At 35.2% G+C, this 26,105-nt stretch overlaps 1 protein-coding gene across 4 annotated transcripts; it reads left to right on the plus strand.

Moving 5' to 3' along the window:
* The first annotated feature begins 186 nt into the window (after positions 1-186).
* On the plus strand, positions 187-24,184 carry LOC138331522 (hillarin-like). 4 transcript variants are annotated; one of them, XR_011209697.1, is made up of 9 exons: positions 187-761; positions 15,898-16,179; positions 16,436-16,630; positions 16,965-17,138; positions 17,477-17,608; positions 17,784-17,866; positions 18,176-18,319; positions 18,621-21,256; positions 21,464-24,184. XR_011209697.1 is itself a non-coding variant. In XM_069279204.1 (8 exons), exons 1-8 carry the CDS (start codon positions 345-347, stop codon positions 19,975-19,977), a joined length of 2,784 nt encoding a protein of 927 aa, XP_069135305.1. In that variant the 5' UTR covers positions 187-344; the 3' UTR covers positions 19,978-21,440. The 4 variants fall into 4 exon arrangements, 3 of the variants coding, with proteins under 3 accessions (XP_069135305.1, XP_069135307.1, XP_069135308.1); XM_069279204.1 differs by lacking the exon at positions 21,464-24,184 and having other exon boundaries at positions 18,621-21,440; XM_069279206.1 differs by lacking the exons at positions 187-761; positions 21,464-24,184 and adding an exon at positions 12,689-12,904 and having other exon boundaries at positions 18,621-21,440.
* The last annotated feature ends 1,921 nt before the right edge of the window (positions 24,185-26,105 follow it).

A 26,105-nucleotide genomic window follows, 5' to 3' on the forward strand; every position in this document is an offset into this window, starting at 1 on the left:
CATGAATGTAGACTCTTGATAGTTAGTTTGTATTGTGTCATTAATTTAAGGCACGTACGCTAACTATATATAAATATAGCCACGTTGAATTTTACCCGTGGCTTTGTTTATACCTGTAACGGTTTTCCTATTCTCAATAATATGCTAGGTGCGGGGCCTAACACAGCCAGGTATGTTGTAGCGTAATCAGGTCACACATACATATGTATACTCCGTCCGTATGTGGACCTACCTGGAAGGTTTACCTGTATACTCACATACATAATGTCATGTAAACATGACGATTCCTATCAACGACTGCCGTAATATTGGATAATTCGTTAATTTACACCTGTGGATATATAATGTCGGGTGAAGAGTCGGACGTTCCGGTCCGGATTGATGTCCGGGAAGGGAGGAGAGATGACGGAACGTACTCATACTCTTTTACGTATGAGAGGGCGACATTGTACGAGTTTAAATTTGATCGGGCAGCCTATCCTGCTGCAGTGGACCCCTGTCACAGGTGTTACAAATCTACCCCTATCCACGAACAAGTGAATGTCGGGGTGTTGTTCCACAGACAGTGCTTCCGATGTCGTGTGTGTGGGATACCCCTGACGATGCAGACCTTCTACAGGAACGATGCCAATGGTACCAACGACAAGGAGGTGTACTGCAAAACCCACGTGGGTAAGGGCATCCGTCAGATTCAGGCGGAGGGGCAGCCCATTAACGTCACACATGCCTTACCCCAGGGGGGTACTCAACATGTCATACAGGTACGTACTATTATAGAAGGGGATGGGAGTATGTATATATGACCATGTATAGACTTATGAAATGTACATGTTTATTAATTTCTATTTGGGGCACGTGCACGTGTTTCAAATATCACGGTATGTGCTTACATGTGCATACACCTATCGAAAAAGAAATGTCCAAATCTGGAGTCAGAGGAAAATCCGGCTGCAGTGAACATGTGCTTATAAAGACTATATCCTCGACACTCCAGTGGTTATAACGACAGTGATAGTAACCACTGGAATATCGAGGATGGTGTGCCTTAACTGATGTTTTAGTCTACTACCGAAGTAAATGATAAATATATAATGTCCATCAAAAATCAAAATGTGAAATTGAATTGACACCAGAGATATAAAGATACAAGGAATCAATAATACACGGTACTAGATTCTATTATACTTTAGGGCTTACGATTTAGTTAAACATGTGTACATAGACCAATCCTGTAGAAAACGAATTCACTCCACACCCAATCTACAGAATGTCACGATTTTGGGTAAGTAACCCCAATTTCATACACGGAAACTATCACACTGGATTTGTACAATAATTAATTGTATGTTTTTTTTCTGTTTAATTCTTCTCGTTTAATGACTTTAACTTTTAAAGTTGTGGTATTTTTGTTTGTTGTTATGAAATACCTAGACATATTTGTAACGCTACGTCACTTCAATGTTTACATGTCGTTTTTATCAGTGAAGGCACGTAACCGGTTAACAACTTTATCTCTCGGCTCACCATATATATCCGCATTATTATCGGTACTGAATACCTAGTAACTATGATATTGCTTTCCATTTACCAAGGCCTCCACGATGTACCTCTGTCTAGCGACCAGTCTTCGTCTAACAACCAGTTAGAGGACTGTTTGTTTGTAAATAGTAAGGGAATGATATGCTTTATCAAGCCAAGATTCCTCAAATATTACCAGGTAAAATGGTGAAAAGTTGGATATGCTATCAAAGAAAACTAAGCCTGGTAAATTTGTTGATAATTATCAGTTATGGACCTTTGGTGAGGTTAATATGGCGTTTATACTACCCTGGTAGAATACAACAATAACCGACGGCGTAGAATTGACCCCCCCCCCCCTGAATTTCTTCAAAATAAAATCAATTATTATGTCCAATATAAAAATAAAGGACTCTTGATTCGGTCATACATTGCATTGTAATTGCACGCATACATATAACATGTACGATCTAATGTATGTATGTTATTGACTTTGATAACATTTACATGTGTATATACTCAATAAAGTATATCATATATTGTGTAGCTTAGCGAAAATCTGTTCTGCTACATTTAACCTTACCGGTCTCATTATCGTGGCAATATGGAGATGTTAAGTGTTGTGCACTAATGCTTCCAACTTCGCTAGCCAAGGGTATTTAGTACGATACTCGCTGGACACATGGCGTGTGTCGTACTGAATAGCCTTGGCTAGCGAAGGTGTAATGCTCCGTATTGTGTCCTTTTTCTTACAAAAAGTGTTTTGTAATAAGGCTCCGAATGATTGCCCCTTTCGTGGCATAAGAGTTTTACAATAAGGCTTCGAATAATTGCCTTTTCTTGGCATAAGAATGTTTTGTAATAATGCTTCGAATAATTGTCCTTTTTCTTGGCATAAAGTGTTTTGTAATAAGGCTTCGAATCATTGCCCTTTCTTAGCATAAAGTGTTTTACGATAATGCTGCCTTCGAATGATTGTTCTTTTCTTGGCATAAAGTGTTTTGCAATAATGCTTCGAATGGTTGTCTTTTTCTTGGCATAAAGCGTTTTGCAATAATGCTTCGAATAATTGCTTTTTTTCTTGGCATAACGTGTTTTGTAAGAAGGCTCCGAATCATTGCCCCTTTCTTAGCATAAAGTGTTTTACAATAATGCTTCGAATAATTGCCGTTTTCTTCGCATTTAAAAGCGTTTTGCAATAATGCTTCGAATGGTTGTCTTTTTCTTGGCACAAAGTGTTTTGCATTCTTTCGAATGACTCCCCATTTTTTGGCATAACATGTTATGCTGTAATGCTTGGAATCATGGCCCTCGTATATGCATTAGTGTTGCTTCGAAAGATTGTTTTCTTATTATCATAAAGTGTTGTTTAAAATCATTATTATGAGTCCTGTTATTAGCATAAATTGTTGTGCACTATTAAATGCTGAGAATGGTTGCCATGTTCTTGTATGATGTTCTTGCAATGAAACAACTGCATAATATATGACGTTACATCAAAAACCCGATAAGAAAGTTGAAAATTAGTCTACAAATTGCAAGGTGAATCAAAAGAACCAGACGATTTATTTGTATTGTGGATGAATAAGACGTTGAAGTAGTGCGTTTCAGTCTCTGTACCCTGACATTGTGGATGGCTGATTGTATCGCCATTTAATTGCTATAGGAAGGGCATTGATAAACACGTAATATTACAACACGATAAACACGTAATATTACAACACGATGTGATTTGTAATACATTTCGCTGGGCTTCAGAACACTTGCTTTTACACATATGCATGCGTACGTGTTCAGACGCAACACTTACTGACGAATGTTTTGTCCTAAGAAAGTCTCACTGTTTAATGTCTTTGAAGTTTCATTGATGCAAGCTCACGGTCAATAAAAAGAGATACTGTTTAGCAAGGACATTAATGCCTTTTCAATTCAAGTAACCTTTGACCTTGGAATTTAAAGGTAGACACTTTGCATACATTAAAGCAATGTTTAAAGATCTTGCATTGATCAAACTTGAGATTTGCATGTAATTTTACGGTTACAAAAGCAAATAGTTACGGGTGGACTTAGAGAGTTTCTTGATTCTCTCAAAAATAACGGTTCAATCTTATTCACAGACAAAAAAAGAAATATACAAAATATGTGTCTGTAAGAACGATAAGAAAATGTTGATGAATCTATAGCGTATGCAATTTTACACTAGAGTTATTGAGTTTCATTAAGTAATACTTTTAAAACATTTTATGGATTCACTGAGTGGGGGACACTAGAAGAGACTTTTTGCGGCAATTCAAATGTTATTTGAAGAATTATTGAGGCAAGTCAAACGTTGTATATAGAAAGTATTGTGAAACTTCAAAAGTTATATTTAAATATATATATAGATATATATACAATATAGTGTATAGATATATACACGTATACAATACAATTGGAGTCCTATCGTTACCTAGTCTATTAGGTCAAATCCTGGTCGGGATTGACCTTTTTATGGGGTCACATGACCTTTTAAGGTTTATGGACAGAATCTACACATAAAAATTGTCATTATTCTATTGTTGACAGGATGAATGGGACCGCTCGGTTTAATGGCTCGGCTAATCTTTATACCACAGATCGTTTATTCCCAGGTTTATATAAATAGGATGACCTATCTGTCAAATAATGTAATGTAATTGACTCGTTTATTAGTTAAGTATACGATCGTAATTGTTATTGATTAAGAAATTTATACTGAATTGTCATATGCATTGTCTAGTCGCGTGGTTCTGACTTTGAAGTTTCCTGTCGTCTGACTGAAAAGCTTTGCCGAAATTACTTTTGCACTGCGTTGCTATTATCTAAACGATGACAAATTGATAATTATCATGTGCATAAGATTGACAAACTTAAAAGAGATTTTTTTTTTCTAAACAGACAGACAACCTCACGGGTTTATCGCCAACCGGAGTTGAATGACTAACATGTTAAATATTATGGAAAAACTACTCAAGAAAACAAAACATTACCAAGACGTTGCACAATTAATTAACATAATCCTTAGTTGTCTGATTGTTCTGGCGAGAAAATGAATAGCTGACCATTTATGAACTTGAGGGTATCATGCCATGCTCGACATTATCCAATATCTGGTATTACGCTAGGTCATTCTGACTCAGAATCTCTCACCAACCACAAAGAGGTGTATCTACCCAGCAACTCATTTGCATATTAACCTTTGACCCGAAGAAGCAGCTGTTCTGTCTGCCGTCAGCTAGTGGTATGACGTCACAGTCTTTTTAGATTCATATAAAGGATATTCATACACCAATGAAATCAATCTTTATGATAATGAACACGAATGCTAATGAAATAATGATTGAAATCGTGGGTTTTACAAAACGAAGAGTTCTGAGGTCTATATTATTAATCCATATATTGCTAGTAATTATTCAAAATATGAACTAGTTTAAATGGAGATGCTATTTTTGGTATAATTGCGACCAATTCAATCCATTTCAATATATATTCAACTAGATATAAAACTACAAAAAAAATGAATGCCATATGCATACTGATTATGATTTGTGATGAAATTTATTGTAATAATCGAATGGCATATCATTGTAGTGAAGAGAACAATGCATGTAAACAAGTAAAAAAAATTATGTACAGTTCCGTGGTTAAAATTATATCAATTAGGAAGTCAGTCGATGCCAATGTTAGAGGTAATGGTACATCCGGGGTAGCCTGGTGCCCTGGGTGCCCTGGCCTACCCATAATGCTCCGCATAGTACTATGCGGAGCATTATGGGTAGGCCAGGGCACCAGGCTACATCCGGGACCTCGATTTCTGTACCAGCCTCGGTATGACTCAGGATGTACTTGTTTGACCAGCTGACACTGGATGAACTAGTTTTTCATCTTGTCGTTCCTACTTAACCCCTGTTTAAATTAAACCCAATGACCATTTTTTAGACATTACCCTGCCACTAGGTTACAGAACATGGTCGTACCAAATGACCTCACAGCACGTGCGGATTGACCTTTGTTATTTGGATTCCAAAGGATAGAAATCAATCGTAGGGATTCTTTGCATTTTAAAAGGATATTAATGGACATTTTATTATGCTACAGCAATCCAAAGCATCCATTATTTTGCAGTCCTGCTAATATATATTTTGGAATTGACTCAATAACCAGAAAAAGCGAACGCAGTGCCACCTGGTGTCGGATATAAATTAGCACTAGTTAGCATGACCATAACATTTGAATAATGAAATTAGAGGCCTTCTGGGAAGATGATTATTTGTCTCGAGTTCTAACTTAACACTGACTGACCTAAATTTCTTTTTCGTGCGATGAGTCGCGTCTAAGCCGTTTTGAGATCATTATGTAGACATTTTGAGAAAAAAACCCAGTGGAATGAAATAAAACATACATTTAGCTGAAGAAATACTTTCTTGTTGGATGCAGATTATAAAGACTATACAACGTATTCTGCTGGTTATGACAGTTGCCCAGTTTAAGATAACACTGAAAGCTTCATTTTGCTAGTGCAATGCAAGCAATGGTCCTTAAATGGCCTTAGATGTTAAAAAACATATTACAGTTTCCATTAATGGAAGCAAAGCTCATACATTGTGACAGGAACCTGACTCCGAGCGGAGAGGACTTGGACGTGACACCAGTTTGAGTTGATGGTTTGGCTTTCGTGGTCATAAACACCATAAACTATACAAGCGGAGACGTCCTCCAACCAGTAACATCCTGTGAGATACTATGGATTCCCACGGCGTAACCTCCAAATTATTGACGCCTTGGCCATTCTGTAAATTTATCCACAGTTGTGTCCATTCATCTTTCCATTGCATGACAGCAAAAAAAAATCTTCAAAATTGTCATACATTTTGCCTTTTGTAACAAAAGTGAACCTTTCTAATATATTTTGCTTATCTTCCTTTTTACAATATTAACTAAAAATTACTGTTGTATATTTCAAGGTGATTGTTTTCGCGTTTATTGATCCATTAACTTTGTATGCTGATAAAACGTGTGTTCATTTCATCAAAGATTATTTCAGTGTATACATTACTGTAAACGTGGATATTTTAGCGAGTGATTAATTTTGAGATTTGTACGTAGAAAACTTTCACGGTGATGTTATTTGTAACCAATGCTTTCTCTAAAGTTTGCATTGTTTACAAAGCTCTATTCAATGTGATTTTGGTAAAAGTCATGTTCAAGTGAATGATTCATATACACTGTACTATGATTAAGATATATTAATTAGTATTTTGATTATGGGATTTGGATATACCTTTGTCATCCTCAAACTAAAACTGTTAAAATGTTCATTTCTTTAAAAATATTTTTGATTATCTTAGGGTTTGGATATACCTTTGTTATCCTCAAACTGAAACTGTTAAAATGTTCATTGCTTTAGTATATATTTAATTATTTTAGGGTTTTGGATATACCGTTGTCATCCTCAAACTAAAACTGTTAAAATGTTCATTTCTTTAAAAATATTTTTGATTATCTTAGGGTTTGGATATACCTTTGTTATCCTCAAACTGAAACTGTTAAAATGTTCATTGCTTTAGTATATATTTAATTATTTTAGGGTTTTGGATATACCGTTGTCATTTTCAAACTGAAAATGTTAAAAATGTTCTTTGCTTTAGTATATTGATTATCATAATCTTTGATCCACTGTAATGATTCTAAGATGAAAACTTCAGTATATAAGCCTTTGATCTGATGTTAAAGAGCATAAAACGTGTTATACACCATCGCAGATACAATATTTACGTCAATATATCCTTACACACTATGCACTTAAATTAATGTTTACAAATTGTCAACCCTGATGACTATATTAATGAAATTTTAATTTGCTGACATGTTTGTTATGACAGAATTAGGCTACCTGTACGCGATATCTGATTGGTATATGTAAATGATTTCTCATATTACCAACACACTGTGCGCACCACGGACAGTGTTACTGGAGTTCATTGTTATTTTTTTAATGGAAAGTACATTGTATATGTTTATAAGTAATTCATACTTAACAAGACATTGTCCGGATCTGTTTAGCTATTGCAAGAATTTTAACTACCATATTCTTCGATGGCAAATATTAAGTTTTATTCTTATTCTTAAGTTTTTAAGTTTTCTTTCACATTTACATTTTGCAAAAGTGGCGACTACAAAGCAAAAGTGCATTTGTGTGATTGATTATACTCCAATCGAAAGGCCAAGAAAATTCAATATGTGTTGCTTTCTGTTTGATATTTATGTTCTTCTTTCGTTCTTTGGTTTCCGTTCATCTATCTACGAGCCTATTGGGATATGAATCTAGACGTCATTAGGCCCCCTAACACATGTATGATGTTCCTTGTTGATCGTTTAACGGGAACGATACCATAGACATTGAATCTTGAGTGTTTTGAAAAATCCTTGAATCAAAACATTTAAAATCTTTCGTGTGTAATGTCTACAAATGGCATGCTCCTATATTCGAACTGACATCATATGGAAGCAATCTCATGGTAGAGTCAAACGGAAATGGTCTAGACGCTTTATCTATGCATACTTCGGATTGATGGTCATCGATGACAGCAATCTCGACGCGCAAATCATTTGTCACCTAGTTTTACGGGATGGTAAGCAAATACATGTTTCTCAGGTGCATCCATCCATTAAAAGTGTTGCTATGGTTACTACTTCAATCTCAGTGATATAGGTATCGGCCATCTTGTAAATAAAGCTATTGTCATTAACCTTGGTTTAACCACTATCTTTAGTTGCCATGGCAACTGCAATGTGAAGATACGGTTTCTGATAATGCTGAAGATATTGATTGTGACGTGTGCTATCTCTTGTCATCTGACGACCAAGCCGTTGACACAAAAACAATTAATTATTGATGCCTTGTCGTCTGGTAATTTGACAGACAGTTGTTATCTTTTGCAAGATCACTGAAAATGTGGAAATGAATGAGAAAATTCTATTGAAAGATAAAAACGTGATATCATACTTGATATTCACTGATTATAGACATGGAGTCGGGACGTGATTTGATTTATAAAGCTTTCACGGCGGGTCCAGGAAATAGACTCATTAGTCTCGTGATATATCGCAATAGAGTCGAGTGAAGATTTTTTATTTTAGGTAAATAAACTGCATTTGTATGTTATGAATTTCAATTTTGGACACCAATAAAAATTGTATGGTTAATATTCAGTAATTTATTGTTTTCATATTCAATTAATTTTATGTGTCGTATTCACGAAGTTTTAATTTTCGTATTCACTAAGGTTTAGGTTTTGTATTCACTAAGTTTTAATTTCGTAGTCACTAAGTTTTAGGTGTCGCATTCACTAAGTTTTAGTTTCGTATTCACTTAGGTTTATGTCGTAGTCACTAAGTTTTAGTTTTTTATTCACTAAGTTTTAGTTTCGTATTCACTAAGGTTTAGGTGTCGCATTCACTAAGTTTTAGTTTCGTATTCACTAAGGTTTAGGTTTTGTATTCACTAAGTTTTAGTTTCGTATTCACTAAGTTTTAGGTGTCGCATTCACTAAGTTTTAGTTTCGTATTCACTAAGTTTTAGTTTCGTATTCACTAGTTTTAGGTGTCGCATTCACTGAGTTTTAGTTTCGTATTCACTTAGGTTTATGTTTTGTGAATACTCAGTTTTGGATTATGCATTCTCGCAGGTTTAGATTTCGTATTCACCTGATGGAGTTGAAGTTGTTTTGCTTATTTGACTGTTCTGCTTATTTGCATGATGACACAGTTTATGTGCAAAGTGGGACCAAATTACATTTATTAAACAATACCTTAAGCAATTGCTTTTGAAGTAAAAGTTCATTGTAGTATATTTGTGTATCTGTATTTTAACCAGATTAAGAACAGAACAAGAGTCCAAGTCCCAATTGTACAATTATTAATTCAATTCTTTTCCTCAAGCAGAATTTTACGTTGCTTATTTGTAATATGATTCTACATTGTGTAGCTTAGTAAAATAAGGCCATGCACAGATGCATGTTTTGTATATATTTTATTTGATGAATCTTTGGTAATTTTTAATGTGTACAGCAAGCTTTCAGAAATCACAGTGCGTAGTGCATATGATAAATTAATGCTATGCATATGTTTCCTCTATTTTTTTTATATCAACTGGCTGAATTGTGTAAAACTATCTATAGAATCTGATGACGATATTCAGTTTTTTGCTATACCCAGCACTTAAAATAATTACATATGGAAGCATACCAGACGATATGATTGTGGAATCACACTGCATTGGATAAATCAATGCTATATGTGAAGGTTTCCTCTACTAGGATTAACCAACTGGCTAGGTAAAACTACCTAGATGTCGGTATTCAGTTTTCACTTTACCCAGCACTTATAATAATTATAGATGGAATTATATATACCAGACTATGTGATTGTGAACTACGTGATACCATACTGATATGTAGATCCGGTTATGATCACAGCGTTAACATGTAAATCACAAAGTACTGTACAGTCTAGATCACCGTGGGAATCCACCACATCTAAAACACGCATGAATACGCTATACAGCAGGTAAGCATTGCCCGGGATCATTGTATTTTCCTATTTCTTCTATAACCACAGCTGGGATATATGCTTTATGTTATTTTATGTGTGATATTCTGATATTATAGAACGAATGCGGTGGTCTTGTGATCTTTCATCTGGCTTTTCGTCAAAAGTCTGTTGACTTTCTGGCAAGTTTTAATTTCTTATCCAATTCTTTGAACCATGGGTTCAACCTGTCATGCAGCATAAAAAAAGATTGAGGGAATCATGTATAATGGAAGGTTGTCAATGTATCAAAAAAGACCATTTGTCCCTTTGGAGCATCCTCTTCTTATTTTCTATATACTAGTTCAAGAGTTACTTACATTTCCTTTGTTTCTGAGATAATTTGGCAACCAGCACCAAGGTTATCGATATTAACGCGTCAGTAACGGTTAAGAATTTCCATTACTATTCATTTTGTATGTCACAAAATTATAAATGGTGAAGGCACCATTGATATTTCATAACTCGGCTGGAAACAAATCACGGATTATGATACTTCCCTGATTAGGAGCTGACTTTTTCTAATAAAGTGAAAGGTCTGTGACCATGCATGGTGCTTTCTGCTTATTAAGGACAAGATAAGACCAGCCGTTCGCGGATTAGGCCTTTCCGATGGAGCATCTGGTGGGTAAATTGATATGGATGTAAAGACCTGGTAGGACCTAACACACTTATCGCGGACACGGAAACCTGCCTAACTTACTTATGGATGAGTACGGACAGCGGTCTGTCTCCGTAAATCTCAATTGGTCTTACTATGATTGGAGGACGCATGTCGTATGGATTCCGTCCCCGAGTCCAGAATACTAAACTACAACCTACAACGATGGACAAGGGTCGGCTTTGACCAGGGTATAGCGCTGTGAAGCCACGAGTAAGACACTCATCACACTCTGTGATGAAACAAAGACAGAAATTATCTGGATTCTCACTATACGAGGATAGACGATCTTTATTTCATTCAAAGTGACATTTTATAGCCACGCCGCGTGATATAATTACAACTATACTCATCGATAGAGGAGATCGAATCACGCGTCATATGTTTGATTAATAAGAAAGTGATATGTTTGACACCGAAGTGGATTTAGACCTATTTGTATTTATCCCTTTTGGTCCCATCATTTGCAGGCAATGTTTTAAAATCAGATTACTTATTACATGTATATCTCGTCCAGGGGGATTAGGGGATGCTGCACATGGAAGGGATTCTATCATCTCAGTTGCACAATTGATCAATATTGAAGTCTGGCAATATAATTTGTACCTGTTGTTTCCTAAAAATCATGAGATGCATGAGATGAAAAAGTATGTTTATTCGCAAAGAATACACACATATATATATACAACATTGAATGTAGAAAGTGCATGTTTGACTACTAGTATTGACAGATACAAGACAATATTGTCAGGGTATGTATGGTTAAGAATACATGGCATCTTATTGCTCGAGAAAGCTTTGTTTCAAGTACTTAGTTTCCATAGTGGTCAATAATATGATAATTAATGGTACTTTCGTCTCATCATATGGTTCAGATTAAAACAATTGCGAGGGAAAGTGAAAGTGGAAAGCTGATTTTGAAATTATCAACAATATCCATCAAAGTCACTTACATTGAAAACAAAGCCAACCGGTTACAATGACTCCTACAACAAAGCAAAGTTATATATGTTAAATGCAATAAATGAACTTTTATTTATTGAACAGCTAACAAAATAGTGAAACAAAAGGCAATGGAAATAAGTTCAACCAGTTGCAACCACTTCCACAACAAATCAATTCTAAAATCACTTATGTGTTTAATTCAGCAAATGAACTTTATTGAGCAAGCTAACACAAACATGGATACAAAAGTATCTGAAAATGCTGAAATGATTATAAACTAAAGACAGAATAAATGCAGGCATAAATCTCTCAGTTCGAAAGGAAAAGCACACAAGATGATGATTAGAAGCACAAAGATGACTTTGATTGCAAAAATGCTGAATGCGACTTAGTGACTCCTCATTAAGAATACATATGAACTCGCACCGCATAATATAAATGTTGGTGGTCACTTGTATTGAAAAACAAAATGGGAAAATAATTATTTTCTCGCAGGCTGGTAGTGTGTACAGGAGAAATGTGGTCTTTAATCAACTGCAGTTGGATGATCTTATGCAACATGATGTAAAGACTTACGGTTGTTCTTGGCGAGTTTGCGTTTCGCGAATTCTTCATTACCTAGAGACTACTCATTAAGCAAGCATATACATTCACACTGCATTATATAAATGTAGTCAATTGATTGAAATGAAAAACAAAATGCGAAAATACTTATTTTCTTGCAGGCTGTTAATTTGTACAAGAGAAATGAGGTTGGATGATCTCTTGTACGTAAGTACGGTTGTTGTCGACGACGTTGCGTTTTGGCGAACCCTTCAATACCTGTTCCTGTGAACTGTCAACAGCCGGTAGGCTTGTTATTGATTAATTAGAACCATGATAACACCAATCTCACCTGGCCTGGTCTGAGGTTCCCTGCTTTCTAACCCTACCGTCCAGATATACTTAGTACTATGTCTGTGGTTATAGCGTATGTATACATACGGCGGGACTCAACCGTATCGGAATGTCAGGCAGCTAGCTACCGACGACAGCCTTAAAGGTATAGCTTACGTTACAACAGTGCATAACTACACGTTTATACCGAACAAATCGGGAAACAGCGTTCACAGACGCCATGATATCTTGACACAACTAGACGCCATCATATGCTTTGTGCATTGTCCACCACAGGTAGGCATTCTCACGATTATTCACGTTATACACAGCGAGAGGCACACCATATCGAGATATATTGATGTTTACCTGTAGAGCGTTCAGATAATAGTTATATATATATAGCTACTAGCATTATGGCAAGTCAATCTGGGTCAATGGAAAGCTTGGTTGCATGGGAAACTCTTCGTGTAAATTTAAATACTATGTCTAAGGAAAGAATAATTACTTGTGTGTACAGTTGGTGAACTTGTGTTTTATTCCGTGACAAGAAGGGACTTGTATGCTAGCACAGGTAGAAGTAAACAGGCTTTAAATACATGGAGGAAATTGTCACGTGTTTCAGCTACGACTTCCTGAATGGACGCTGCATGTTAAAGATATCCTAACGATTGTTACATACACGGAATACGTCATTTACATAATACTTTTCCCTAGCTTGGCATTGGGTGGATTGTATATCAGCCGTGTGCACTACTCATTTTGCAAAGGTAGAGGATTTGTTATATCAGAATAGCTCTTTCACGAGATCAAAACAATTTTCACTTTTCAATTCATTGATTTATTTCACCGATGAGTCGCCACAGCTAAAATAAGCTTAATCAATATTGAAAACACCTGCTCACGAAATGGGTAATGTAACTCTTACCTATGAATGGCTAGAGCTTTAGTATAAGGTCTTCAGTACGTACTATGTACACTGATAAAGCGATGTAAACAACATGTTTATGCATTGTTATGTTGTCGAGTTTATCACAATCCCAGAGACACAATTGTTTACGGACTGAATGTTATGCTAGGTCATTATGTGTCAGATGATGTGAGATTTTGCAGGTAAATGAATGATAGACATTGTCCTGAATGACCTTGGTCATCCCCTCCGGACATTTCGGACACTGGTCAGCGATGTCCTGTGATGTACCGTATGTTGTAGTTTAATAGACATGTAAGGTTGTCACTGATGACTCTATTTCCATGGTCGCACGTATTATCTGGCTAACTGATGTTGTAGGAAAAATTCACTCTCTTGAAGATACTATTAGGCAAAGATTTTATTTATAGTTTAGACTGAATTCAACCGTTTTATGAGAAGATTTTCAACGAAATAGAATTTGTTTTATACCATTTTACTTCAGTATCGTGCTTTACTCTCCCTACTGCTGTACATTTATTGCAGGTAGAACTATATTGTTATATAAAATGTCAACATAAATAAATTAGATTTAATACATGCAATATAACACCCCTATTGTTGGATTACATTTGCGGTCTACCGATTTTCTATTTGGGGGGCTTTTAAAGATAAACCGAACCTCCGGTCTAGGTAGGAGAAATATCCTTTTACTAATTTTGCCTTGAATCACTAGATCACGATTGGTTAACTTCAGAGTCCTTTAAAATCTTTGATTGTGTGATATCAAACGCCAATATGCTAGGGGACGTTTTAAAACGATTTTAAAAATTGGTGTTGTTACATCTACATAAACAAAACCTTACTTCTGATACAAAACATTTTCCTTTTTTCTGCAAAACATTCCCCAGTTCAGATTACATAAGTTTGCATGCACCCTTGCCACTCTCAAACAATTTTGCGAATATAATGATCTTTGTGAAGCATTTGTCTTTTAAAAAGGAACAATGAAAATGTGATTTTAAGAAAAGCAATTATTGCAGGTGGGTGAATGCGTTATCCAAATGGAAATCTCAACGCATTCTTTACTTTAGCATGGAAGTATTATTTGTTCAGTGTTCACTGAAGTATGACGATTAATTATTGATACAAAACGAGAGTACTGCAGACGACATCAATAGTTAGAGCGTTAATATAGATAAGAATCAGTTAATTGTAGAGCGTTTTAATGCACTCAAGAGAGACATTATTTGTTTACTTTTATTGACTGGGAGCGTTATTGAAGATATTCTTTAGTTCGTTATGAAACTTGACATCATATAACCATCGTATTGAATAAGTTATTAAACACCTTTCGCCATTAGGCTGCAATGTTTTCCATTCGTCGTAGGACTAGCAAAACATATCAGAGGAAAGAATATTAATTATTGAATGCAACTAACATCGTTACTTGAATTAGAAATAAAATGCAAGAATTTGACTAGGACATTCCGGAAAACAATTTATTCAAACATTTTATAGTCTTTGTTGATAAATATGACAATTTACAATATTGAATCTTAAAAAGGTCTTAAGAACATTTGTTTACTAGGAACAGTGTCATCATTTGTTTCAACAGTAGGGAATAGTTGATAAAAAAATTTGCTACTACGGCTTATCATTCGGTAACTCCATAAATTTCAGGCATTTTACTTTACTGATATTTAAAACGATTTTGAATTGATGTATAGTGTTAATTTCTAACCTATTCATGTCTGCAAAGGGCAACTGTGTCTTCATGTTGCTCAAGCCTTAAAACAAAGCTACAACTGAAGTGTTTGTGTATAACTGTTACGAGAATACCGCATTTGTTTTACTTTCCCTTGAAGGTGTCATATGTGCGTAGTAGCACGTAACCCATGTCTTATAGCTCCGTGGTAAAGGTCAACTAGGGTCAGTAGGGGTCAGCGTTGCTAATCACTCACGGAATGTAACCCTGACGTGAGTGATGTGGCACAGGCGACCGAGATAGTAGGCGCATACATATCATTTATATCAAAGATACTGACGAAAATACAGAACCAAAATTCACAATTGTTTATAATGGTTGGTATAAATAAAAAGAAACATGCGTTTTACGGTCAATATAATCAGCTAAGCGATCGGAAAATGGGGAAATACGTTCTGGGTCGTACAGGTAGATAGCATATGTCAAATATGAAGCTGGTACTATTAAGATTATAATTAAAAATCAGTTTCCTGTTTGTATTTTATGAGATAAAATAGCAAAAACAAACAAACGTTTATCACGCCCACCAAGACGCTGATAATATTTGGTGTTTGTTTTGGTTATGCCTCAATATCTTTCAAAACCATTCTGATAATGGTTTTATCTATACAGCTTGCAGGAAAGTCAACAAAACAGCCTGGTCTTTCTTCTTCTCGAAGCGGATCCGGAAGTCCACGACCTACACCTAGTCCCCGAAACAGTCCCCGGTCCAGTCCTCGTCCGGGGACGCCCAAGATGGCGACCAGTTCGGCGGACTCCAGCCTAGTCAGCGTGACGCCTAGGAGTATGAACGGTACATTTATGTCGGGGACCATGCACAACACTAGTCTAGACTATAGTAACATGTCAGGTAGTCGGTACCATCGGCCACGACCGCCTCTACAGAGTTTTCAGGTAAATATCTCAAGGGAATGGTATATTCTTAAAATCTATTTTTAGTCTTTCTGTAACAATGACATTATCTCAACCAACACAAATGTTAGTCCAACATCGAAAGAAACCTAAAACACCAACAGCAACAAAAATACGATTTTTTTTTTACTAAAACCAACACGGAAAAATATACTTATTTTATACCATCTAAAAAAATGTAACTTATTCTATGTCAGAATTTCTATTTTTACCTACGTTTATTTTGCCCATGGTACAGGACTTCAGCGATACCGGGGTGTTCTCGGCGCAGGCCACATTAGAACAGCGGCACCGTGAGGAAGAGGATCGTCTTCAGCGCTTCCTGTTAGAGGAACGTGAAAAGGAGACACGTCGACTGGACGAGAGTATCGGCCAGGAGAAGGAAGTGGCGGCCATGGAACTCCTCTCAGCCTTCGACCAGATGCGTCTACAGGTAAATTAACCTCTCCATTATCTGTTGGTATACAATGACATAAATGTTAATTCAATAAATGTATGACAACATTTAAGTGTAAAGGTAACAAAGGACTTTGAAAACATCGAGTTGTCTGCTACATTATAGTAAACTTTTCCAGTGACAATGTGATTAAGATAACCTGTTCTTGGCTTTTCGTCAAATTTTTACTTTATTATTCAAGTAATGGAAAGCCATACTAATCACTAAATACTAATATACTGGAATCAGACAGAATCGGGGGTAAATGAATTAGATTTGTTGTTCGTAATTAACGTCTATACCAATAAAACTATTGTTTGACTTCACGTAGGGTCAGTCTCCGAACCTGATGGCGGAGCGAGAGAGAATAGAGGAGCACTTCAACAAGTCACGTGAGGAACAGATGAAGACCATGATAGACAAGATAGCTGCAGAAGAGAAGACGAGGATGGCTAAAATGTTGGAGCGGCACGGCATGGAAATGATGCAGCTTATTGCAGAAAAGGTAAACACGTCCCAACGCTGCAAGGAACTGATGTTAGAGTCCTATACATATGGGCTAATAGGCACTTTAAATACTGATACAGGCTCAGTATTCGTTGTCAAATAAAATTGTAGTATGAAATACCGATTTTTGACAATACATGGCTTTGGAATATTTGCTTGGATCGATCCAATTAAATTATTCTATTTTCTACAGCTCATCCTTGACATCATCAACTGTTTGATTAGTTTTATAATTATTATGCAAGTTTATGTTCACTTAACAAAATACATATGTTTATACAACTGCAATTATAAAATCAAGGCGACAAACAAATGACTCCCGTGTTGTTTCTACAGGACAGAATATTAGACCGGAGTGCCCTATTCGACCATACGATGAGGCCAGCTGTGGTACCACCCGAAAGCAAGAAAGCACAACTTTATTCTAGTCCAGCACAATTCGAAATCATTGATAAAAGGGCAATAGAGGTAAGATCGCTCATAAAGATTCATAAAGAATATTCTGTTTCACCTAGACTTAATAAAAATAACAATGCTTATGCTAGTTCTTATACTCACTCTCTCTTTTAGGTGATGGTTTGTAGCTAACAGAAGAAGGTGTCCAAAATGTGATATCTTTGCATGCCAATTTTCCTTGTTTCAGATCGCAAGAACAGAATATGGAAGTTTTACTGAGCTAGTTCGAGACCTAACACGGGACTGTGCAAATGAACTACAGAAAGCAAGGTGAAAATTGTTTTGTTATTGAACATTCGTGTGAACGCAATGATAGTACGTGAATATGTTTATTTTCGTTTATCTAACGACCAGACAACTTTATAGCAAACGTTGACAGTGTTTTGTTACTCAGGAATTTCACACGTAATTCAAGAGATATCAAACGCTAGCTATATGGTCCACACCTTTCATGTATGCTAATATTGTAGATATTTGTTTGTATAATTCATCATCAGAAGATGATAGTGTATACATATTAATATTTTGTCAGATATTTCATCTCACAATTTTGAATAAACTGTCCATCTCCATTTCTAGGGCCCTCTTCCGATGGGTAATTGCCAAGGACCTAGGCAAGCATAACGTCCACGAAATCATCCGTCCAAACGCAAGGTCTTCTATACTGAAGGGCGTTCGAAGTGGCAAAGAAACATATCATCAGCTCTTCAAGAAGCTTTGCAAGTATGTACTCGTCTTATCTTTTCCTGGAAGGGACAGATGTATGACCATTATTTTACTAAGAATGATAACTTGACGGTTGCTCTACTACCTAGTACTTCAAGGAATGGAACTGTTTTTCCTTTTTACCTCAAGAATTTCATAAGTAACCGCTTTAAGTGTTTCGGTTATGAAAATATGAAAATAAAATCATTTTTCTTTTAATTTTCTATCATAATACTCTCTATTGAAATGATGTTGAGCATATGCGGAATTTCACGCCGTCATTTACAGTAAATGGAAATCTTTTTTTTTTTTGCTTCAGCTTTGCTGGGCTGCACTGTGAAATCATACTGGGATATTCCAAGGGCGCTGGTTACAAGCCAGGCATGCGCATAGAAGGTGCCACCTTCAGAAACTCGTGGACAGCTGTTGCAATTGATGGAAACTGGCGAATTGTCAACTGCACGTGGGCTGCACGTCATGTGACTGGTCACAAAGATGACCTGCCCCAAATGTTTCACAAATATGATGAGTTTTATTTCCTAACTGACCCCGAAGACTACATCTACCAACATTACCCTGATGAGTCCGTTTGGCAGTTGATGGACATCCCTCTGCCGTTCTCAGAATTTCAAAATCTGCCAGTTGTGAAGTCGCCATTTTTTAATTACGGATTAAAATTCTATTCAAACTATGGTGCTTCTTTGAACACGGACACTGGCATGGTAGAAATTCGAGTGATTACGCCAAAGATCTTAGGATTCGGTTCTTTACTGGAGCCCTATGAAAAATCTGGTGAAAGCTCAAAATCGATAGAAGGTCGGACTTTGCTTCGTTTGGTTAAAAACGAGGCCATATTTACCATAAACTTGCCCAAACCTGGTGTGTACCAGTTTTCCATATACACGGGAGATTACTGGCAATCGGAATGTCTTGAGAGCGCGTGCTCGTTCTTGGTGAACTGTAAACAGATTTTAGGTGTGGCCTCTCCAACATACCCCCCAGTCCCGTTCTATGGCCCGACCCCCGTGATGGAGAGGTTGGAAATGAAAGAAGAAAACCAACTCGATCCCTTGATCGTGTCAAACGGCGAAAACCTTGAAATTAGCTTCAGTTTAGGTGAAAAAATAAAACTCACACATACATTTCAATATTTTGACGTCAGTGACAATTCTGTTTCGGATATTGACCGTTACGTGTTCCTAAGGTCAAGGACGGACGCTCTGGCGAATTACATGGTCAGATGTCCGAAAGAAGGATTCTATATCTTCTCCCTCTACGCCGCAGACGGCGAGAACGAGGCTCAGACACTCGACTGTGCTTACCGGTACTTAATTATATGCCAAGAACCAAATCCTGCCGTAAACGTATTTCCAAAAACATTCCATCGTTGGCAGCGGTGCACTTTACACGAGCCTGTGTCAGGTGACCTTATGACCCACAAGCGTTATACGTTCCGAGTGGACGTACCGAAAGCGGTAGAGGTGTTCCTAGTGATCGGAGAAATCTGGCATCATCTTAAGCGGAAGCTGGCATATACGTTTGAGGGGAATATCAATACCGGAAGTACACCGTGCACAGCGAAAATTTACGCCAGGTTTTCAAATGACAGGGAGTCGTCTTTGTTTGCTCACCTCCTCGACTATGAACTGGTAGATGATGCGGAAACTGAAATATAAGCAAATTAATCAACGAGTGTGTTAACCTGGTAATATCACTGACTTAGAAGACGTTCAGTGCATCATTCATATACTGTAAACCAATTTTTTTCTTGGTAACTTAATTTCACCTTTTCAAACTTTGTGGCTAATTCGAGGGGATTTAATTTTGAGATTTGGACTCATATTGTTCAACTGTTTCTGTGTTTGAAGCATTTTCACATCGATTGATATTCGCGATTTTTATTTACCCGCGAATTACGCGGACAACAATTGCACGCGAAAATAAGTTGGTTTATAAACCAACTATTTTTCGGGAATATTTAATTTTGGATTTTCCATTTAAAGCAAGTTCGCGAAGATAAACAATCGCGGATTTATAAATTGTCAAGAGTTTCTTTTCAAGATCTTTGATGTAAATGTTCATTCGCGGAGATAAACTCTCGCGAATTCACTTTGATAAAAAAATTCGCGAAAATTAAATGCACCCGAAAGAAAGTTTTTGATATAGTATGTCTGAAATGTCTTTGATATCAAAATGTTACAATATAGTAAGATCTTGCCATCGTCTTTGTGACAAAAATGATCTAGTGCTCTAATATACCATTTAAGCTCCATATAATTATTCATTGCTTAGATTGCTTAAGATGTATTGCATGGTAATACATCCTGTAGCCCTGGCGTTGACGTCTTTTAAGCTAAGTTTTTGCAGACTATAGTCCGGGAATATACACTGCACACACATACTTCCTTTCTTGGTTTATACTTTCGATAAGTCTATGATTGATGTTATGACAACACACTGTAAACGAACATATATAACGTCATTCTTTTGGTATTATTTAACGCATCCCGCATTAGAAATGTTATGTTAAAATATGATTGATCAAATTATATGTTTTGCAAGTTGTTCTTGATACAACACTAACTGTGAATGCGCGAATCCATTATTGCCCAAACTTGTCAAATAATTCTTATACTTAGATTTGATAGCGCGCATTATAATTTTTATATCGCTTACATTGCATTTGTAGGGATTGGGGTAATTTATGACTGCGCCACCCTTGCGCTTAATTTGATTTCGCCAGGAATCTGTATTTGCATATTACCGAGTTATCTGCCATTGCGGGTAGGTATTGATTGTGACGTCGTGTGTTTGCGAGCGTAACAACTCTTTCTTCTTTGGAGAAAACGAAGTGATTTGTGCTCACACAATAGTGACTTAACAATCGATACCTTCCTGCAAGGGAACTAACTCTGCAATATGACGGAATAAGTACGTTTACAGTAAAAAGGAAATGTTTTCAGGTTTTTGACCATGTTGAGAACATTTTAAAGGTTTAATAAAACAGTAGATTGTACACTATCAGCAAAGCTTTTCTCGTGATTATGAATTAGATACACATTTGCAATAACATTTGATAATCTAATGTAGATACTTAATTAAGCTACAATAAATACTGAGTATTTTGCTCAAAACTTAACTTATGTTTATGTTAAATGTCAGTTAGTAGATCACCTAATAATGTACATTACGTTTCTTATATGCTGTAAAAGTGAAATTATATGCGGCGTGGACTTTTTCGCTTATTTTGCAACTTCATCGAAATATTGCAAAATTGAAAATATTTCATTGAATTTTTGCGAATATAATTATCCACGCGCGAAACATATAAATCAAATTAAATCCTGACATGTGACTGGTAGATTTATATACACAGCGGGAAAATTGTCATGCCACGAACAGTTTGAAAGTTAACTTAAAAAATTAACACGCAAAAAATACCACGTTTTCAGTATGTACACGCGTTACATGCAAGCCGTAGTGATAGTACATTTTGTAGTGCTGTATATTTAAAGTGATATTACATTGTGTTAATTTACTAGTAATTTAATTTACCATACACTAGTAGTCTGTTATTTTCTCGGGGATATTTCACGATTTTGCTCGGTATTGCTATGATCGGGAAAATGTGATCCGCGAATTATTGACAAATCAGTAAATCATATATACTTTTAAGCAAAATCGCTAATATTGATAACCGCTTGAATTTAACTTCTCGTATTAAGTTAAAATCGCGACAATTTTGACTCGCGAACATAACTGGCTAAATATAAGTAACTGTTTTTGACTGTTGTCTTCAGAGTCCAGTTGTTCAAAACGTGATTACACTAATCACAATTTAACGACAATTTTCAAAACAAGATCAAATCATTTCTGGTAATACGAATTTAACAAAATTTTATATATTATAAATCTTTAGAACTCCATTCGTTACTTACTTGCTGAGTTTATTGAAGATATGATCACAAATTTTGTAGCAAATGGGAAATGAAAATTCCGCTTGTCATGTGATTAAGCTAATCATGCTTTGAACAAACGGGCCCAGATTTATGTTGTAGCAGACGTCGATATCTACACTTCAAATAACTGAATTTAGAAATGTGTTATTGGGGCATTGTCATAATTGTGATTGCTTTGTTAAATTATATATTAATGATTGTATATACATAACAGATATATATGATTAATTCTTAAAGGCAGCATTTGTTAATATACAATAATATTATCCTTATATCCAACAAATTATTGTATCGCTCGTTGACCCGAAATACACGATGTTATGTAATGAAGGTATTGATTGCCATATCATGTGTTGTATTGTTTAATGTTGTAAAATAATACTTAATGTATATCATACCGGAATCGCATATACTTGTGTGTAGTATTATATGTGTGTTATTATAAAATATCCCTTTTTGGTCATCGTATACTGTAAACATAAATATTTTCGCGGTAACCTGATTTTATCGCTTCCCGCTTCAGAAATGCTGCGCTAAGATATGATTGTGCTAATTGCATTTTCTGTACGTCTTTTGAACAACCACGATGTCGATAACGTGAAAAAAACCCATTGCGTTAACACGTTAGTTATAGTTATATGTGCCGTAACTGGGAGGACATTTTGGCATGTGAAGTTTTCTTCATTAATCGATAGAAAACCATACGGTTTCATGAATTCAGTCGTGAAAATCATTCAAATGGCTTCAGATGCCTTATAAACGTCAGTTATAACACAGAAATTATATACTGTAAATTTTTTTATGCCTAATGTATGAAATCACTTTACAATTATTCATAACACTGCAAAAATGTGAAACGATATTGTTGACCACAATTTGGTTTCATGGTCTGACCGGAGGTACTCATTTCGCTTCATTATAGATATACATATAATGCATTTTGACAGTACTGTTCTTATTTGTATTTGTAAAATTAAAACCAATGCATTGAAACAACTGTAATTTTCAAAAGTTTGTAACTTTTGGTTATGAATAATATATTAAAAGCTTATCTTGATTCGTGAGTATGGAAAAATAGGGCACATACAACTTTAAAGATCGTTTTTGTATTAAAATTTACATGTTTACAGTATTTCGATTGAAGGGATACATCTAGAAGGTTTACAATTATTAAAAAAATGTGAAATGATATTGTTGACGACAATTTGGCTTCATGGTCTGACCTGAGGTACTCATTTCGCTTCATTATAGATGAACATATAATGAATTTTGACAGTTCTGCTAAAAATCATTTTCTGCTCTTATTTGTATATGTAAAATTAATATCAATGCATTGAAACAACTGTAATTTTCAAAATGTTCGTAACTTTTGGTTATGAATAATATGGGGAAAAAATCTTATCTTGATTCGTAAGTAAGGAAAAATAGGGCACATACAACTTTAAAGATCGTTTTGTATTAAAATTTACATGTATACAGTATTTCGATAGAAGGGATACATTTAGAAAGTTTGGGTGTAAGCTATACATCAATACTAAATGTAATATCAGCCTACATTTTGTCGTGACTAATTCACCTTCTCATTCTTTGACATATTAAAAACCAAGCGGGTATAGATTGTCGCCGAACCAAGTTTTTCCAATCTAGAAGTAATGCATTTCCAAAATCGACAACTGCAATATTCCGTAGTGTTCTTGTTGCTGTCTAAAACATGTTGCTTATCTTATGTTATGTACTAAAAGTATGTTGCAGAGTAAAGTTATTTATTTGCGTCATCTGTGTGGTTTATTATACATACTGATATATGCCATATGTATTTATATGTAAAGTATAAATGTTTTGTTCTCCTATTTGTAGTATACCAGCTTAAGTAAATACACTGTAATATGCATGATATGCGTCTATAATTAAATATGGTACAATATTCCAGGCTTCTTTTTTATCGATTTATCAACACGAATATACCAAATTTAAAACTATCTACATTAATGAGATGTTGTTATCTTATTCAAGATATAGGTTAACTTAAATTATTGCAAGTTTAATTTAAAGATGCTCCACCGCCGACAGACCAAAAATGATATCCATCATTTGAACAATAATTGGTGTTTAATCGTGTATATAATAGTCTAATTAACACAAAAAATAATATAAAATAATTTATTTTGCCTTTGGTACATGCTCATTCAGTAGTTCATTTCATATAGGATATAGTGGTACGGATTTTTTTCGGGATGCAATTAATTATTTTTCATATTTTTAACTTGAAGTAAAATTAGAAGCTCAAACATTTCAATGGTGGTAATGGTATAAAGTAAGTAACTTTTGTAACTGAAGAAAAATACAAAATCGTCTGCTGCTGTTTTTAATAGTGAAAAAATACCATTTGTCAGCGGTGGAGCATCTTTAAATTAAGTTATATAAGCAAGGTGTAATCAATATTATTGAAAAACTTTTAAGAAAGCTGCTTAACTTACAATTATATACAGAAAAGCATTACAAAAGTTAACGATGCTCCGCCATTGACAAATAACAGGTTATCAAGAATGTTAACTTAAATCATTAAAAGTTAAATGCTTTAAAGATTGTATAACCTATAGCGCTCAACATGCAGCTAAGTTGCATTATCGACAATTATACATAGGAAAGCATTACAAAAGATAAAGAATATTCCTTAACTTATGGTAGCTTTCTTCAGCTTCTGTGATGCTTTCCAATCTATTCAAGGCAATGATTGTCTTAAGTCAAGAAATACATATCACACGTTGACAGTAAGCAAATTGATATATTTGGGCGTATTCCATTATCAGCAACCACTATTTATCATTCAACGAAATACTGATTAATAGAATCTTACATAGGTCTGTCAAGTGGACAGGGATATATCAAATCGAGTGAACGATTTTGGCTAATCAACCCGAGACTTGCCGAGGGTTGATGGTCAAAATCTTTCACAGGGGTTGATATATCGCTATCCACCTGACAGACCCGTGTTATATTTTTTCCTCCCATAATTTAACGAGAAATGGTGAAAATTCAGTCGACATGAACGTCGCTGTGCTTTTAAATGGTAGCAGCATGTATTTCCCTAGCAACCGCGGAATAACCCTGTCATGTATGAGCGAAAGTTTATCTGCATTATAATAGTCTGTTTCTCTTACCTTATGAAACAGTTCGCCAACCACATAAAAATATGTTTCCAGATTACTTCATATGTACAAGTTGTATCCCTTTTCTTGCAGGAAGCTGTTGCGCAATGAATGAAAATTAAACATCTGATAGTTATTATTACTGTCCTGTAATGCTATAGTATAATATTGTGTTTAAGCGAGATATATCAAATCACGCAAAATGTACTCAAAATATAAATAAATAAATAAATAAATAGATAAACAAATAAATAAATAAATAAAAAATAAAATCACCTGTTTATATACGATATAGTACAAAAATAATACCTGTAAATCAACTACTATAATAATGATACTATAATCTTAATTTACATCCAAAACTACTGTTCGCAAATACATGTAAATCACTTTCATACTTTACATCAATAATTATATTAAAGATATGTTGTTGTTTTTAATTATGATATAATGCACAACATTTTTTCAAATTAAAGTAACATAAAAAAAAATAATCTCAGTACCTTACAATTTTCAAAAATAAATATTGTTACTTTCTTCATTTGATAATTAAACTTTCAACATGAAAAAACATATATTATCAACCAAGCAGTGGAGATAAAATATCAGATGATGCTACCATGTATCAAATAAAATGAAAATACACATCGATAAATTCCTATCAGACATCACCCTCGGAAACCAAGTGTCTAAGCT

The sequence above is a fragment of the Argopecten irradians genome, chromosome 9 (genome assembly GCF_041381155.1).
Source record: "Argopecten irradians isolate NY chromosome 9, Ai_NY, whole genome shotgun sequence".
Taxonomy (NCBI): Eukaryota; Metazoa; Mollusca; class Bivalvia; order Pectinida; family Pectinidae; genus Argopecten; species Argopecten irradians.